Source organism: Strix uralensis, chromosome 2 (assembly GCF_047716275.1).
Source record: "Strix uralensis isolate ZFMK-TIS-50842 chromosome 2, bStrUra1, whole genome shotgun sequence".
Classification (NCBI taxonomy): Eukaryota; Metazoa; Chordata; class Aves; order Strigiformes; family Strigidae; genus Strix; species Strix uralensis.
In genome coordinates, this window is record NC_133973.1 from 70,239,701 (window position 1) to 70,255,920 (window position 16,220).

A 16,220-nucleotide genomic window follows, 5' to 3' on the forward strand; every position below is an offset into this window, starting at 1 on the left:
TGATTGGGTTGGCTTTGGGTTGTAAATAAACTAATAACCTTTGGGGAAGGGTTGAGGACACAGTTCACGTAAATTTCATGTTACTATGTGGGGTTTTTTGTTTATGTAAGGTCAGGGTTTATATGATGTTACAGAAGTTTGTAATCAGATTGACTTATTTCCTCTAGTTTGTTGGATTGTATTTAGTGTCTTCTTCCTTGCTATTTGTTTGCTCCTCTGGTAGACTGATTAACAAAACTATGTCACTAGTGGATCTCCACAGAAAACAGTTTCATTAGTCTTACTGACTCAACTGATGTATTTCAGCACCTTTCTGATGAATGCCAGCAACCTCCTTGTGCTGATACATAGCATAATCACGGTAAAGATGAGTCCAGCAAGTGGTAGACGCTGAGTATAGAAGGAACCTTCCTGTCATTAAGTTCTTCCTATAATCTTTTGTCAGATATTTTGAAGAGAGAGGGAGAGCATTAGAGGAAGGTATAACAGCTCCACTAATGACAAAGTAGAGGGTCCAGAGGTGGAGGAGGGGGGAAACATTGAGACAGAAAGCAGCATGAACACAGTGTGCAACTGGAGTGAAGCCTTGCTGCTGTGCAGCACATAGTTTCATCAGGACTGGAGGCCTTGAAGAGACACAGAGCTTCTGAGGAAGGGTTCAGCCTGGGAGAAGGGCTTTTGTGCACAAGAGCAGATGGCATTTTCCCTATGTCTGGGATTATGCTCTTGCCTTCTGGTAAGGCAGAGGGGGGGAGATAGAAATCCAGGAGTGGAGAAGAGTTTTAATTCATTGAAGTGATAGTCATCTGAGCATAGGTAGGGCAGGTATTTATTCAAAACCAGAAATCAGAGATGTTTGTCTCCTCTTTCACACAGACATTCCTGTCACTTCCACTCCAGTCACCGCGTCCTACCATGGCTGCATGACCATCAAGCTGAGCAACAAGCCACTGGACTTAGATGAGGCTCTCTACAAGCACAGTGACATCACCTCACACTCCTGTCCTCCAGTTGAGGCGGGTCAGTAGGTACCACTGCAATGCGAAAGTTTTATACTCAGAAACTTTCAATGCTTTTCTTTTTTTTTAAAGATATAAATTATTCAGACCTACCGCACTGCGTGTATAGTTTCTCTTAAACACTGAAGTTATGTAGGAGCTACTGATCCTTATGTCAGATTGATTATTGAAATACTCCTTTGCTTTGAGGTTTAAAGGTTGTAATATATTTGTAAATAGTTCAGAAGACTAATATTAAATAAGCCAAAAGTACGGAATATACCGAAAGTGAATGTTATGTTTAGACTGTAAGAGACAGTTTTATCTGTAATGTGGAAAATCTGGTAATATATGTGTGGACTGGAAGAAAAATAATTCTGTATTATTTTTTATTACCAAACACTGCTTTCTGATTTGCAAAATATGAGAGAATAAAATATTTACATACAAGTTTTTAATTTACCTGTAATGAGATTATGCTGTATTCTGTTATTTGGAGATAATGACTCAGGCTATGCCTGATGTGAAGATTACACTACAGGGGTGAGTTTTGTTGGTTTGGTTTTTTTGTTTGGAGGTGGGGGGTTTTATGTGCTTATGTCAGTATTATATATCTTCTGGGATGGAGAGCAAATGGTTGCTGCTATTCTTATTGCTAGAGTTTCTCTTTCTGGTACCACAGATAGAAGGACTCAGCTGTGACCTTTAGAAAAACTCTTGGTCAACAAAAAATGGAAAACAAAGTTGGGTCAGCAGGAAACAGAAGAAAAGACTCAATAAGTTAAAAGCCACATGGCTTTTGTGTCAATAACTGCTGAAGCAAATGATGAGGTGTCAAGAATTGGGGAATATTATCTGGCAATGACATATTTTTGTTGCTTAATTTTCAGGTTGGCTCATTCACTGTGATCCTAGTGGGAGCAGAGAGGCTTGGAACTGTGAGAGTTAGCCAGGCTGAATTGCAGTGTGGTGAAAATATATGTGGGGGGGTTACTCAGAAGAGGTTGTAGAGCCATAAAGTGCATTCAACTTTAAAGCTATCCTTGTGAAGTTGGGGTGGGCTTTGCATAACCTGTTTTGAGTCACTTAAATCTTGCTTTACTTGGTCCTTGTCTTGCATCAGATTAATGAACTGAGAAAGATAGGTATATGCTGTGGTGGAAATCCAAATACTGGGTGTCTAAGGTTACCCCGTGCTTCAGAGGATTAACGTGGAAAAGGTTCAATTCTACAAGGTCTTTTATGAATTGTTCCTGATCATTCTACATCATGTTTTGCCTAATCAAATACAGAGATGAAAGATTAGCCTAATAATCCACACATGTGACAACATCTGCGACCAAGCTATGGAGATATAACTGTTCAAGAGGTGTTACAGAGGCTTTCAAATAAACAACCAACCACCAAAAATTAAAAATTTATTATTAACACAATTAACTAGCTCTCTATAAATTACAGGTTCAAATGTCTGTGAGAGGAGAACAGAACAACTTCCTAGGGTTTAACAACAACCCAAAACACTCTATCACTCAGCTAAGAAATGAGGGCTCTCAACCTCGAGGACCTGCTCAGGGCAGCTTCCTGACCCAAGGCACCTCAAGGAGTTTCCTTGGGCAGCTTCCCAACCCAAGGGGAGAGTCCTCGACCTCAGCGTGCTGCTCCAGGGAACAAGCTCAGAATGGCTCCCCCAGGGGACTCCATTTATACCCAGGCCGAATCTGACCTGTAGGCAATAGCGGCTCCCATTGGCCGAAGGCCCCAGTTACCGCGAAGCCCTGAGAACAAAGGCAGTCAGGAGCTGTTGCACTTCAGCAGCCAAGAAGCTCCATTTTCATTAGGCAGATGCACCTGCCACAAGGGGAAAAGATGGAAGATGGGGAAGGCTATCCCAAACATATTTCCTGGTAAGGATCCCTGCTTTCTTTAGCAGAGAAGAGGAAGTTAGTCTATTATCTATTAGACAGCACGACATCATAGCTCTGTATCATGACCAAATCAGTCAGCAGTAACACAGTAGGGCAGAAAAGGCCACACCTTTATCATTTTCAACTAACATACTCATTTACACTTACAGAAGGACCTGTTAAAAGACTTTACACTCAGGTGTGACCAGATGCCAGTTTGAAAGGATAGTTGCTCACTAGACAGTAGTAACTTATTGGCAGGGTGTGCATGGATAGGAAAACCCAGAAGTAGCTCTACGTTTTGCTTTTTTTATTGAGCAAGGGAAACCATGTTATTCCTGAGAGTACCTTCTCTTAGAGTTGGTGACTCTGGATCAACTTATGATATAATGGAAAACCCAAGAAACTTCAGTATCTCCAGTTAGAGCTGGGAATCCTGAGGATACTGTGGTTAATAGCACTTCCACACTGCAGTTTTTGTTTCCTGTGTGTTTTTCATGGTTACTTTAGTCCTTTACCAAACCTTTACCATCTCCCATCCTTTTAAGTTGTAGTAGTTCTAATGAAAATAGCTCAGACTTGGAAGACGCTATTTTTTAAACCAAGTGGATGAAACAAACCCTGTTTTACTTTGTTCTTTTCAATGGAAACATATTAGCAAAATAGTCTTGTGTCTGGCATTTTGTATAATTTCTGTGGTAGTTCCCAAAAAAACCTACCATGTGGCATAAATGACTCACAAACATGTCTGACCTTTGTGTTAATGTAAGTGGTACTATTTATGAGGCCAGAATTATTTTGGATCCTGGAAACGTGAATCCTGTGGTACAGTATGGTACTCTGCAGTTTCAGCTTAATATTATGTGAACAAGACTATAATTCCATTTTCTAAACCAATCCAATTCAGAGGAAAAATTTCTCCAGGGCTTTGCATATGTGTGCATGTATGTGAAGATATTTTGCTTAGACCACAATGCACCCTGACCCAAAATGTGGTTTAGAAGAGAAAACCAGAATTTGTAAGTATGGAGAATGACAGAAAAGCGGGGTTCTTTTGTCTCAAGCTGGATTGTTTTTAATCCTACAGCAGTACCACCTTGGAGGAAGAGGTAGCTGCTTCTATATACAATTGAAAAGAGGAAAGAAGGGAGAAGCTTTCCTTCATTCTTCCTCAGTCACTGTGCTTCAACTGAAGAGAAACATGGATTTACTTTTTGTTCTGTAAGCAGTCTAGGTGCTCAACTCAAAGGGAGCAAGTCTGTTCTGGGCTTTGAGCCCCCAAAATGAACCCAAGGTGGTTCCCCTGGTAGTATTCATAGCAAGTAAAAAGAAGTAAATGTGTAGTTCACTTATTTCATGATCAAGGTGATTGTGCTCCTCACAGCAGGCATTTGCATAAGAACTAAGGGGTTTGGATGTGTTAAATTGATGTTTAAAAGAAACATAATGGTCACCGCTCTGACTTTGTTTCTCTCAATCAGGTTCATGTAACTCACCTTGTCAGCAATACATGTAAGGCACCTTGTCACTGATGTTAACATCACTGGCCTAAAACTACATCTCAGAAAAACCTTAATTGAACAAAATAGGGCTTTTTATGGTCCATATAAATTAACCTCTGATCTTATATGTAGTAGCACTGAATCTGCTTTTTATACACAGAGGTACAACACATGAATTAACAGAAATTTCTGGAAAGTATTATGTAAAAGGATGATCATTCTTTGTTCTATTTTCGGCTGGTATGATGGTGTCACTTCCTTGCAAAGGAGACTGTCAAGTAGGCTGGTTTTGTTTATACAGGGTTTTAAAATATTTTCATAATACAAAGCAGCTGCTTAAAAAGTTAATGAGAAATACCTTCCTTTCCACTGCTTTGCTCTTTGGCCTTTCAGGAAATTTCTATAGCTTCATTGCTGTCTAGACTGTAAGATCTATAGAGCAAGCAGCAGCACCACCCTTCCTGTAGGAGCAAAATACAGTGAAAGGATGCAGCAGTCTGGTGGGTTTTCATGCTGGTGTAGCCACTCCTGCCCCAAAATATGGCAGCCGTGTGCTAAGAGGGATCCCAGCTAATGTGATGCACAAGGAGGGGGCAGAGTGCACACAACAGGGACAAGACTTTGCTCCTGTCAGTGGCACTGCTACAGGTATTGCTGCTTAGCCTTGTCAATGTATTTTTGTCTCTATACAATAGGAGAAAATAAAAAAAAGAATATGAAGGAATTCTGACCCTTCATCCATTCTGTTTCAGTCATTGTAAAAAATGCCTGGATTAGGTCTTCATCAGTTTAAAAATAAATAACTGGGGTTTAACATAGAGTGGTTTTGGTTGTGGTCCTCTTTTGACTAGAAAGGAATTAATTCAAACACTAAAGTGCAGTTTAAAACACCTGTCTGGAAATTGCATCTTTAGCACACTGACATGATGTTTTACTACACAGACTAGACTGGCACAAAGTCTGGATAAAATAGTCCCAATAAAATTAATCTTTCTGTTTGAAACTTGAAAGAGGGAAATATTCCTCTGTTCCTGTGTTTTTGTGTCCTTACAAATATACACAGTCTTAGGTACAGTATAAATATACACAGTTAATTTTATTGTAAAATAATTGCCACACTTTTTTTATTGGGAGAACACTTTCACCAAAAAGGGTTATTAAATAAATACTACAAGCAAACAAACACCTGGTCTCTTCCTACCCAAAATGATTGACTCGGAGAGCTCCTGACTACCCACTCAGACAACACAGGCTAAAACTCCTCTATATGGGTTTATGAAAGCAGAACACGTATCCAGAGTGTTTTCTTCATTTCTCCTCTTGAAGAAAATTCATTCTGCAGTGTACTGAGAAGGAAACATCTCATGCTTACGGTAGCCAGAGAGCAACACTGCACTTGACTGCAAGCAAACTGGGTGGTGACTGGTCACCCCACTGGTGATGTGCCTGCCCTTACGTTTCCAGGGTTCTGCTCTGCTCACAGTGAGATGTGGGTAAAAGCGGAGTGATCGTAACACACTCTGCGGTGGGTTCATTGGGAAGTCTAGTGTCTGCACAGCACAGTTTCCAGAGGTTTCTTAAAATCAAAAGAAATGTCTACCAGCTACCTAAAATAAATTATTTGTTCTATGGTGCATATGGTGGAGGCTTCTCTCCAGGCAAGAAGTAAGTCGGTGTATAGAGGGCTGGAGCATTGGGGGGAAGACCATAGCTGGAGCTGGACTGAGATGGAGGCTGAGTTTCTTCCGATAAGGAAATGTCAGTAGATGATGTTCCTGGAAAATTGCTGGCAGGCTGTATACAGATAAAGAAAAATACCTTCTTCAGTAAAAGATTACAACCCCATTTACAGCTCTGCGTTGTTTGCCATGTAAGTGTTATATAATAAGCCCCACGATTAAATTTCCCAGGCACTGCAGCACAACGCTCACTTTAGTTTTAAAGCACCTGCTTAAGTATAGCAATGATGGTATCCAGTGAAATAAGACAGATTCCATCTGTAACCCAAGTCATTTTTAATAGACATTACACATACAGCTAGGCAATGGAACAGAACAGGAATTCTGCAGGAAAAGATGCTCTGGCTTCCTGGCTGATGCGCTGCACCTGACTGGCTGATTGGGTTACATGTAGCTGCTCGTTTCCGGGCATCACTGTGAAATTTAAATTATCTCAGATGTAATTGATCTCAGTTATAATACTTGCATAAATGTCAGGTCTTACTCCTGTGCCAAATGCAGACTCCTCTTAAGAGAAAATTTTACAGGTAGGCATGTGTCTCCCTGTAAGTCTTTCATTTTGGCTGTTTCAGCTATAATGGCGCTTTGACTGAAAGAGGCATGAAGAATAGAGTGGCCTTAGGAAGCAGCCCAGGTTCAGGAACAAGCAGAATTTGTTAAAATAAAAGAATGCATGTAGAGACTGATGTTCTGGATAAAATCCTACCACTGCTTTAAACCAAGTTTTGTCACTGATTTCAAGAGGACCAGGATTTCACCCCTCCCCTCATATGCCAGCACATGCCAGTTCATGGGCTTCATCAGAAGAGTTGTGCTCAGCTCCCCTCAGATTCAGGCCTAAAGTGCCTGGAATTTAAAAAATAAAACAAAACAAAAAGTAGTAATCATGGATCTTGTTCAAGGGAAATGAAAAATCCAGGCAAGTAAACGCTACTCCCTGGTGCTAAGAAAATTAATAGTCACCATCTAGAAGGCCAGTACCAGGGCTGGCACTTGCATTTCAGAGCCACCCAGGGCTGGGCAGATCCCACGCCACGGTGCCTGGCTTCTCCAGGGGGCTCTGGGTGAGCAGGGGCTGCTGCCCTGGGTCAAACCCCCATGGCCAGGAGAATGTTGTCCTGCATTTGTACCACAGGGTGAGTTAGTGAGTGAGAATGGGGACGACCTGACAGGAAGGTTGATTATGCCCTTTAACTCTCCAGGAGGCAGTGCAGGTATACCGACAGACCTGCTAGCTAGATCAGCTCCAAACTTAGTTGTTGTGGTTTTGGGTGGTTTGTGTTTTTTATTTATTTTGGAGTTGTTGCCTCTCTCCCCCCTCAAACTGCAGCCACTGTTTCCATCTGTTTGCCTGGAATTGCTTCTGTAATGAGTTTTCGTCTGGCAGGAATGACTGGCACAACCCTTACTGCTGTCATCACCACCAGTCCCTGCACATTTACCTAACCAGTTGGCAGGCCTGTTACCAAGACTAGTTGTGACTGAACTGCACATGTCACAGTAAACAAAAGAAATGCTAGTTACATCCTTGTCAAAATGCATTCCTGTTATCACCCTTTCTTTTTGCATTTGGCTGATTTTTGGTTGTGAACAAGGAAGCATGAGGTGAACTGAGGAGCATTTACCATCAGCTCAGGTTGTGAATTTTTAAGACTTTGTTTGCCACTCCAGCAAGCATTTATTCAGTGAGATACTGGATTCAGCAGAGGACTAGAAATCAATCTGCTCCGTGGTGGGAGCCACAGGTGAACTGAGGTTAGTAGCCTTTGAGCTAATGGAGCTTCAGTCCATGTGAGTGGGGGCAGTGCTTAGGCTAGGCGTGTTGCATGCCAGACTAACCCAAGGTGGGATGTGTTCCCAGAAGGAGAAACTATGGCTGTGGATTTCCTCTGGTTGAGATGAGAGTTCAAAATGGAGTTATTAGTTCGTAATTGATTGCTAACTGCTTTACTTCATTAACTGGCATCAATCCACTTTTTGTCACCCCTAACTTTTAGCTAAAGACGGTTTTGCTCCTTTTGTTGTATTGATGCACCACGCGTGTGATCATTCCCCAAGTGGGGGCAGGTGCAGGGCAACGTGAATTCAAGGGGCTTAGGAACAGCGTTTAGCCAAGGCTTCGGCGAGCCAAAGGGAATGCTAAGAAGAGAGGTGTGTCCTGGGGCCCTTATGTGGATCTTGGTCTATGTGGAAGCAAACATTATGCTTTTTGAGATGCCCAAGGTCACCCTCTGCTCCAGAAATATGTGTGAGTCTCATGTAGACATTGGCTTACATCAGCCAGCCCTGTATGCCTGTCTTGCAAACATCAGGCCATCTCAGACACCGTAACTTTAGGCAACTGAACTTTACCCCTAGGATACAGGGTTCAGTCTCAAGTTTTGATGTCTCAGTTGAAGGCTCACAACACAGATATCTAAGCACAAGGCACAGTAACATGTAGCAACTGAATCACACCCCTAGTCAGTGGAAAGGCCTTTAGGGTGCATTCATACCATTTACATCATAAATCTCTAGCCTGAGATAATCCACATGTGGCTCTCTCTGTGGACTCTAAAGGGTAGACCAGCTCAGGCAGGGTCTTTCTCCCTATGGACAGCTACAGTTCAATTCAGTTGCTGACATTTAAGCATCCAGCCCTTTTGGGATGCCATGGCATATCCCAGACATCCACACAGATGTGACACAAGGACTACGGGACCTGGGCCCTCCCGGAGTGGCAGCACGGGCCAGGTGGCTACCTGATCTCATTATCAGGCAGCTCTAGATTCCTACCTAGATGCCAACAGTCCCTGCGTTTAGCCAGATGAATGCCAGACCCAGGGCCTGTAATTGCCTTAAGGACTAGGACCAGCTAAGCAGGGCTTGTGAAGGCCTCAATCCAGCAGCTGGGCACTGCTTGGAGCACTCAGATGGGTCAAGACCTCCAGCCCTATGAATTCAGCCCACAGCTCTCAAATAATGGAAGCGGATGACGGTTAAGCTTCTCTCTGTTCCTGATCAGGCCTGCTTCTAACATTCACCATTTGTAGCTTTGAGCAAGTTTATTATGAGTCTTAACTCATACACTGATGCAGAAATTACTTCTCTCCAAACTACAACATAATGAGCTCATACATGCAGGAAGGCAGCTTTTTTTTTTGCTTTTTCTTTTTTTTCCAGGAAAAGGATTAAGCACTTTCCCTTTTGGAGCCCAGTGCTTCTCGCTAACTTCTGCTGGCTTGGGGACAGCTGGTGATGTCTGCCTCTGAATATTATGAAGGAGAGAGAATACAAATTAACACACTTAGAAAAATTAGAAATCTAGGAAAAAAACTGTATTTGTTTTGGAATGCAGTTAAGAATTTGGGGTAAATAGGATGTATTTCTGTTTCTCACTGGACACAGGAGTGAACAGTTACAATTGATCCTCATGACTACTTACATGCATCTTTTCAGCTGAATTGCTTTCTTTCATCTGTTTTTATCCCCTTCTCTCCCTGCTCTTGGCTACGTGCTAACTAAACTCTGCAGAACAGCACAGCTTTTCAGCTAAAGGCAAACAAAAAGAGATGTTCTTTTTTCCCCTCTCAACCCATGGTCACAGAAAGTGCCTGGCCCCATTTATGTTAATAAATAAGACGTGCCAAGGACTGTTCTCTGGCTGTGAAGCCAACTGGCACAGCACATATCACATCCCTATGGCTGAACTCTTACCACCAAACTAGTGTGAGTGTCTGTATGCACACTACCTACTGGAAACGATCCACTGCCCTTGCTGTCTTCTGACCCCTTCCTGGGTGCTGCTGGGAGACTGTTAGGTGGTCTGGGCCAAACCCATACCAGGAGCATGCTAACAATTCACTGTGTGGATGATCATCATGTCCCAGTACTTGTGCCTGGTACCTTATTGGCCCTGAACAGATGTAGCCCAGGAGGCTGTGGGGAGCTGGTCCACAGCTAGTTCATGCTAAACATGCATGTTTTCAATTAAGAAGTATTGCAAAACTTGTGGTACCCGCTGGTCTAGCACTACACAGCCAAAGTATAACAAGCCATTGGACTGAACAAAGCTGTCTTACTGTGCTTTAAAAAAATCTAAAAAGTCCTGTGATCGCTCCAGGGTCTCAGTACATTCAGTTACTTACCAGCTCACCCTATGTTCTTCATCTCACTCTAGGGCAAAAAAAAAAAAAAAGCAACCACCACCCTCAGCACCACTCCCTGCATTTTCCAGGCCAGCTCTGGCTGGACGCAGCACAGGCTTGGAGCATGACTTGCACCTCATCCTTCTGAAGGAGGTGAAGCAGCGTTGACTCAGCTCACACCGTATCCCCGCCTCCCGCAAGCAGAGAAAGCTGCACCTCCAGCAGCTTTCTCTCCCGCCTTCAGGCCAGCTGCCTCTGGTCAGTAAAGCTCATCAACCTCCACCAACTGCCATAGCATCTCTGTACCTGTCTCCCAGTGGTGGCCTGTATGCTTACAGGAGGCTAAAAGAAGAAGGGCTCCATCTCCTGGTGAGCCCTTTTTGGTTCTTATGGCAGGCGGCCATTTGGGAACTTGCTGGGCTGCTAGTGACACCTGAATTCCGGTATTTAACAGCAGCTGATCCTAACCCCTCATTTATACTCCTCCACAACATCCTGTGGCATTTGAATCTTCTCTGGTGTGTAAAAAACCTTCCTATTTCTGGCTTATCTTACTACCTAATAGCTTTACTGGGGCAACCAAAATTTTGAAGTTATCACAGATATCCATCCACAGTCCTTTCCATATCACTCAGTTTCACAGACCTGTTACTTCCTCTCCTTTCTTGCGTCCTTTCCATCTGATGAGTCCTAATCTAGTTATCTACATATTAAGAGTAAGGTGGGCTAAGGTGTGTAAACTTTTCTGCCAAATCCTGTGAGTATCAGATGCTTCCTTTGGCTTCCCCAATGCTTCTGTTATGGCTTTATCTTGCCCAACATGGGAGATGTGTTCACCTTCATGACTACTGTGGCACAGCTCTAATCCCACACTGGGATTCCTGGTCAACAGACAGAGACCAAAGGACAACCAGAGAAAGCCTGAGACCTGAGAACAGACCTGAGAACTAGGTCCTGACTAAGTCATTCCAGAGACGAGTCTGTGAGTTGGGACCCAACTTCATTGCCTCATTTCAAACCCCCAGGAGCCAAGATCTACCACTGCAGACTTTGTACTGAGTAGCAGCTTATGCTCTACTGATGGAGTAAGAGGGGTGCCATTTTGTACTATACCTGAAGAGGTAACGGGTAGGATGGATAAGTAGAAATAGTTGCTGCAGAAGGACAGAACCCAGCGTATGTCAGGATCTGCTGGGCAGGATTGTACAGGATCTGAGGAGGAGGTGCAGCACTGAAAGCAATTTGGGTCAGAGGTACCTGTTGAGCACAAAAGACAACAATATATCAGCACAGCGCAGAGGGGACTGGAGCAGAAACTGGTCCTAAAACAAGCAACTATGCAATTTAACAACTTTCTATTTTCCAACACAATACTGATACTACAGAAAAACAAGGAACAGCCAGAATGAGAGGAGGGTGTATCTGGAGTGAATTTTCTGACTAGAAGTACACAGCTACTTTAGCCTTCTTCCCTTCGAAAAAGACTCCTGGTGCTTCCCTAGCACCAGTTACAGAAGCACTGGCAGGTCTCCAGACACCTGAGACACCCTGACGAGCACAGCATACAGCTTTGACCGCCTCTTCTTATTCACTCCAGCACCCAACACCCAGTCCTTCATAATTTGCTGCAGACTCTTTCCAATAACAACTAACTGATGGCCTCATGTCTTTTCTCTCAGCTTTCCTACACAGATATACAAATTTCTCCCTGTGCAGACCACTTGCTATTCTTTCACAGCTCCCTCTCACCTGTGAAATGGAGTTTGCTGCTGGCTGTCCAATACCATCCCCCACATGCATATCTCATTCCTACTGCATAAAATCCTTCATCATATCCCGTGGCTTTATTGGCATGTCCCTTAACTGCAATGTGAGATGAGGTTTGCAGGAAGAAGTAATAGCTCATATTAAACCAGCTAATACAATTGGAGAGACAAAAAAAAAAAAAAAAAGAGCAAAAGCTAAATGTGAAAGGGCGCTTGTGTTAAATCCCAAAACCCTGTGCTATATAACCATTTGTGAAGGACAGCAGAGTTCTGTGAAAGATTTTCATGTCCCTCTGCTCTGCAAAGCGAGACAAATCCAGTGGTTTCTTTTCTCTCCTTTGTTTTTATTAGCAGATTCCTCTATATGAGAGCATGGAATTTTCTTTTCACTGAAATAATAAAATACAGTGGTTGCCAGACAAATGCTGAAAGCAGCAGCCAGGATTTTTTTTTTTTTTGGCATTTCCTTTCAGATTTATCAGTGAGAGACGTAATCTACTGCATCCTCTGGACAGTGTGAGATCTCTCTGTGATTGAGAAAGAGGTATATTGATTGTGTTTGTACACGGAAAACATCGTCTAAGTCACCTGACAATCTAGGCCTTCACTCTCTGGAGAAACTTAGCACCCCGGGAGCTGGCGCAGAGGAAGTTTGGGCACAAAAGCAGAGAGCCTATTTCATGGGAGACAGCAAGGCTTTCATCTTCAAGGCACCCTCCTCAAAACACCTCCTTTCTACCCGCCCTGCTGGGTGGTTATGGTGGGGAAAAATGGCGAGATGCTGCCTTTCAGACAGGAGTAGTGAGAAGCATCTAATGAGCTTGCCTCGGACCCAAAGCGACATGGCCCACCCTGGCCAGGGCTGGGCCTGCACCCAGAGCGTGCCCTTCCTCAGAGGAGGGAGGCCCTGGCACGATCAGACCCTTCTGGCTGTGGATGTAAACGCAGCAAGAAACACTTGTTTTGCCCAACATGAAACATGGATGCCTGTTCTGCATCTGTCACCAACTTTCTGGTGTAGGTCCCTTTGGGTGCTGCTGTCCTTCTCCCAGGAACCTAGAATCATAGAACAGTTTGGGTTGGAAGGGACCTTAAAGACTGTCTAGTTCCAACCTCCCTGCTATGGGCAGGGTCACTTTCCATTAGGTCAGCTTGCTCAAAGCCCCGTCCAACCCTCTCAGCTCTGTCCAACCCTCTCAGCTCTCTCCATCCGTAGCAGCAAGGCTCTCCAATTGCTAAGAATGAACATCAGAACAGTTCTAGAAGACAGTTTTGAGGAGTCATCCACCCCAAATCCACTGATCAAAGTACCTTATTATCAGGCTATCTGGTCTCAGCCTGGAGCCAGCAACGATTTGCAGGTGCTGAAGCTGGTTAAATGTTTTTATCAAGTATTCCAGTAATGACATTATGTTAAATTAGTCACATAAAATAGGTGGGTGGAGGCGTTTTAAACTGAAACACCACCCAAGCCAAAGAGATAAGGAGCTGTGAAATGGCCAGGGTGTGCTGCCAGTGCCAGGCTGGCACCTTGGGTCAGGGAGCGTGGGGAAAGCAGGCGGTGGCTGGAGGGGCTGTTTGGCTGGGGCTGTTTGGCTGCCCCTCACCCGGCCACATAAGCTGCTGCTTGCTGTGTGCTGGGCCGTGTGGTTGCAGAGCAAGGCAGGACAGCTCACTGATCTGATACAGACCTGCCAAAGCATTTATTTCTGAGCTACGACTACTTTTAACCTCAGACTTTACTTTTAGTTGCATGAGTGCTAAAACATGAATGCATGGCAAGTAGCTCAGTAATTAGGGGTTCATTTTGTTTTCCTATTTAGAGGGGGAAGAGGAGAGGGCTCAAGGGAATGATATTTAATCTGTTCAGATTCCCTTGAGGACTACAAGGAGACTAACCAAAATAAAAAAAAAAAAGTCAACAACCTCCCCAGGACCATCAGTGATTCTGATTAATGCAAGCCTAAACTCAGGGCAGGCAGATTCCTTGGCAAGGTGTGTCAGGAAAACATCTACAAGTCATCAGATGAATATGGGGCAGGGAAGAGAGTTTCTAGATCAGCTCTTAATACCAGCAAGTGAAGTTTTCCATGCATTTCTTTACTTCTGTCTTCTCTAAGAAATAATCACAGTGTTTTATCATTTTGGATACTCCAAGTACATAAATTATATAATTTACATTATATCTTAATCTGCTTTTTGTTAAAGGTGACTTAAGGTAACTGCCTAGCTGGCATCCTATATCCAAGTACACTGTAGATCTGAAAAGCAGGGTACTGTCATAACCACTGCAGCTCCCCCAGCACCCAGCAGATCACAGAGGATGGCTGCATGGGTGACACAGGGGCCACTGAGAGCTGACACCTTGGGGGTCACGAGAGGATGAAATGTTTCCCACCGAGCCAGCAAGGCCATCTGGCAGGCAGCAAAACCACAGGGAGCATGCCAGGGTCTGCAAGGAATTTGTCACAAGAAAGAAAACCCACAACAACCAAAACAACACTTCTCTTTTTCTGTCCAGGAACTGTGATGGGTTTAGAGGCAAGGGCACTGTTTTGCAGACTCTTCCCCTTTGCAACATGTTTTGGCTGCCGACACTCCCCAGAGATAAACATGATGTTTTTTGTTTGACTAGTCAGCCTGGCCCTGTGTTTTCTGGAAGTCAGCCTCAGAGCAATGCCCCGAGGCGTTTCAGCTCTCCCTGCAAAATGCCAGTGAGCATTTCTGTGGGAAGGTGACATCCTGAAAGAAAGAAAGAAAATTGTTCTCTCACTCATTTTGAAGCTTTTCCTTAATTCAGTCCAATGCCCCTTTCTCTCCCTCTTCTGCTTGATGTTTTCTTGGCCCCTGTCTTCCCCCAAGAGTTACTCCTTTAGTAACAAAAGTGAGCAGCAGATTAGCAAACCAGCTCTGGTGTGTCACTCAAAAGGACCCTGAAAAAGCACAGGCAGAAGCAAGGAGTGGTCCTTGCATTTTGGATTGCTGCTTTAGTAACACTTTCACAAGCATAGCATGGCTCCTGTGCTGAGGTAACTGACACAAACTCATCTTTCCCTTAAGCTAGTGAGGTGAGTTTTTTCCACTCCCACTGCAGAGAAAACATGAAAGAGCTTATTCAGATCAGGTTTTTAGCTGGAGCCCAGACAGACTTGCTCCAGCCGAGCCTGAGGAGAAGCTGCACGTCCACTGCTGCTGCGATTCCTAGCATGGCTTTATGCCACCCAGTCAGAGGACTCAGACCTTGATGCAGGCTCTGCCTCCCAGAAAGGAAACATGACAGGTCATGGAGACCCCAGTTCTCCCAGGAGCATCTCCTTGGCTTGGTGTCCCTTGTGAACAGTGCAGCGGTGGCCCCTGTGCAGCACAGAGGTGTGCCTGGACTGGAGCTCACCCTGCTATGAAGCATCAGCCCAAATCCTGTGTAAGCCTCAGTTTGTGCAAGATGACTAGGTGCACTTAGGCTGGTTCTCTGCACCCTTCCTCATCTTAGGGGAGCACTAGCAACTCCCACAGCTGCCGTTGGTGGAGGCACTCACACCCATCTGCTAGGGGAAAATACTCAGCAGCACTGGAAAGCTGCAGTGTTCTACCAAGGACTTACTGTAGATGATGCCTGCCTTCCCCTCCTCGTGTAGCCACTCTTTCCCTTGTTTCCCACTGTAGTAGTTTCTGCTATCTTTCTGCCACTGCTTCTCTCACAGGGAGGGGAGGAATTAAGCTGGGAAAACTAATTCCACTCTCTCCTGTCTGGCAGCCACAACTTTTTACTGGCTGGCTGCAATTTGTTATGAACTCCTTGCAAGAGTCCCCTCATAAAGGACAGCTCAGCTGCACACTTCTTCAATGTGAAGGCTCAGTGTGCTTGTTTGCCTTAAGCTAGAGAGAGGAATATTTCCAGCAAACATTTTGTAACTCTTAACAAAGGTGAATTTCAAATAATTTGTATGGCCCTGCTCTGTCACATGGCACCCAACACATGTTATAGATAGCCTGGACATGCTTGCTAAGGGATGTTGGGTGGTCAGAGCAGGGCCTGGATGGCCTCCAGTCTGACTGGGTCCTTGCTCACTGGCTGCCAGCTCTGAGCAGTCCCTTCCCTCTAGTCTTCCCACCCTTGTGTACATCTCACCTGTCTCTCTTGCTTTCTCTTCCCTGCTCCATCCCTCTCTTCCTTCCTTTCACTT

General features: G+C 44.3%; 2 protein-coding genes across 3 annotated transcripts in view; one reads left to right on the plus strand and one right to left on the minus strand.

The window, feature by feature from the left end:
• The window catches only part of GAS6 (growth arrest specific 6), a 42,973-nt gene extending 41,506 nt beyond the window's left edge, over positions 1-1,467 (plus strand). Inside the window, exon 15 of the mRNA XM_074860969.1 lies at positions 877-1,467. Within this exon, the coding sequence (XP_074717070.1) occupies positions 877-1,028 (152 nt within the window). The 3' untranslated portion in view covers positions 1,029-1,467. The remainder of the gene's footprint in view (positions 1-876) is intronic.
• A 4,007-nt stretch (positions 1,468-5,474) lies between these two features.
• Positions 5,475-16,220, minus strand: part of TMEM255B (transmembrane protein 255B) — a 75,510-nt gene continuing 64,764 nt past the window's right edge. For both annotated transcript variants that reach the window (XM_074860970.1, XM_074860971.1), the window contains 2 exons: positions 11,384-11,527; positions 5,475-6,198 (listed from right to left, as the gene is read on the minus strand). In XM_074860970.1, the coding sequence (XP_074717071.1) occupies positions 6,031-6,198; positions 11,384-11,527 (312 nt within the window). In that variant the 3' untranslated portion in view covers positions 5,475-6,030. The remainder of the gene's footprint in view (positions 6,199-11,383; positions 11,528-16,220) is intronic.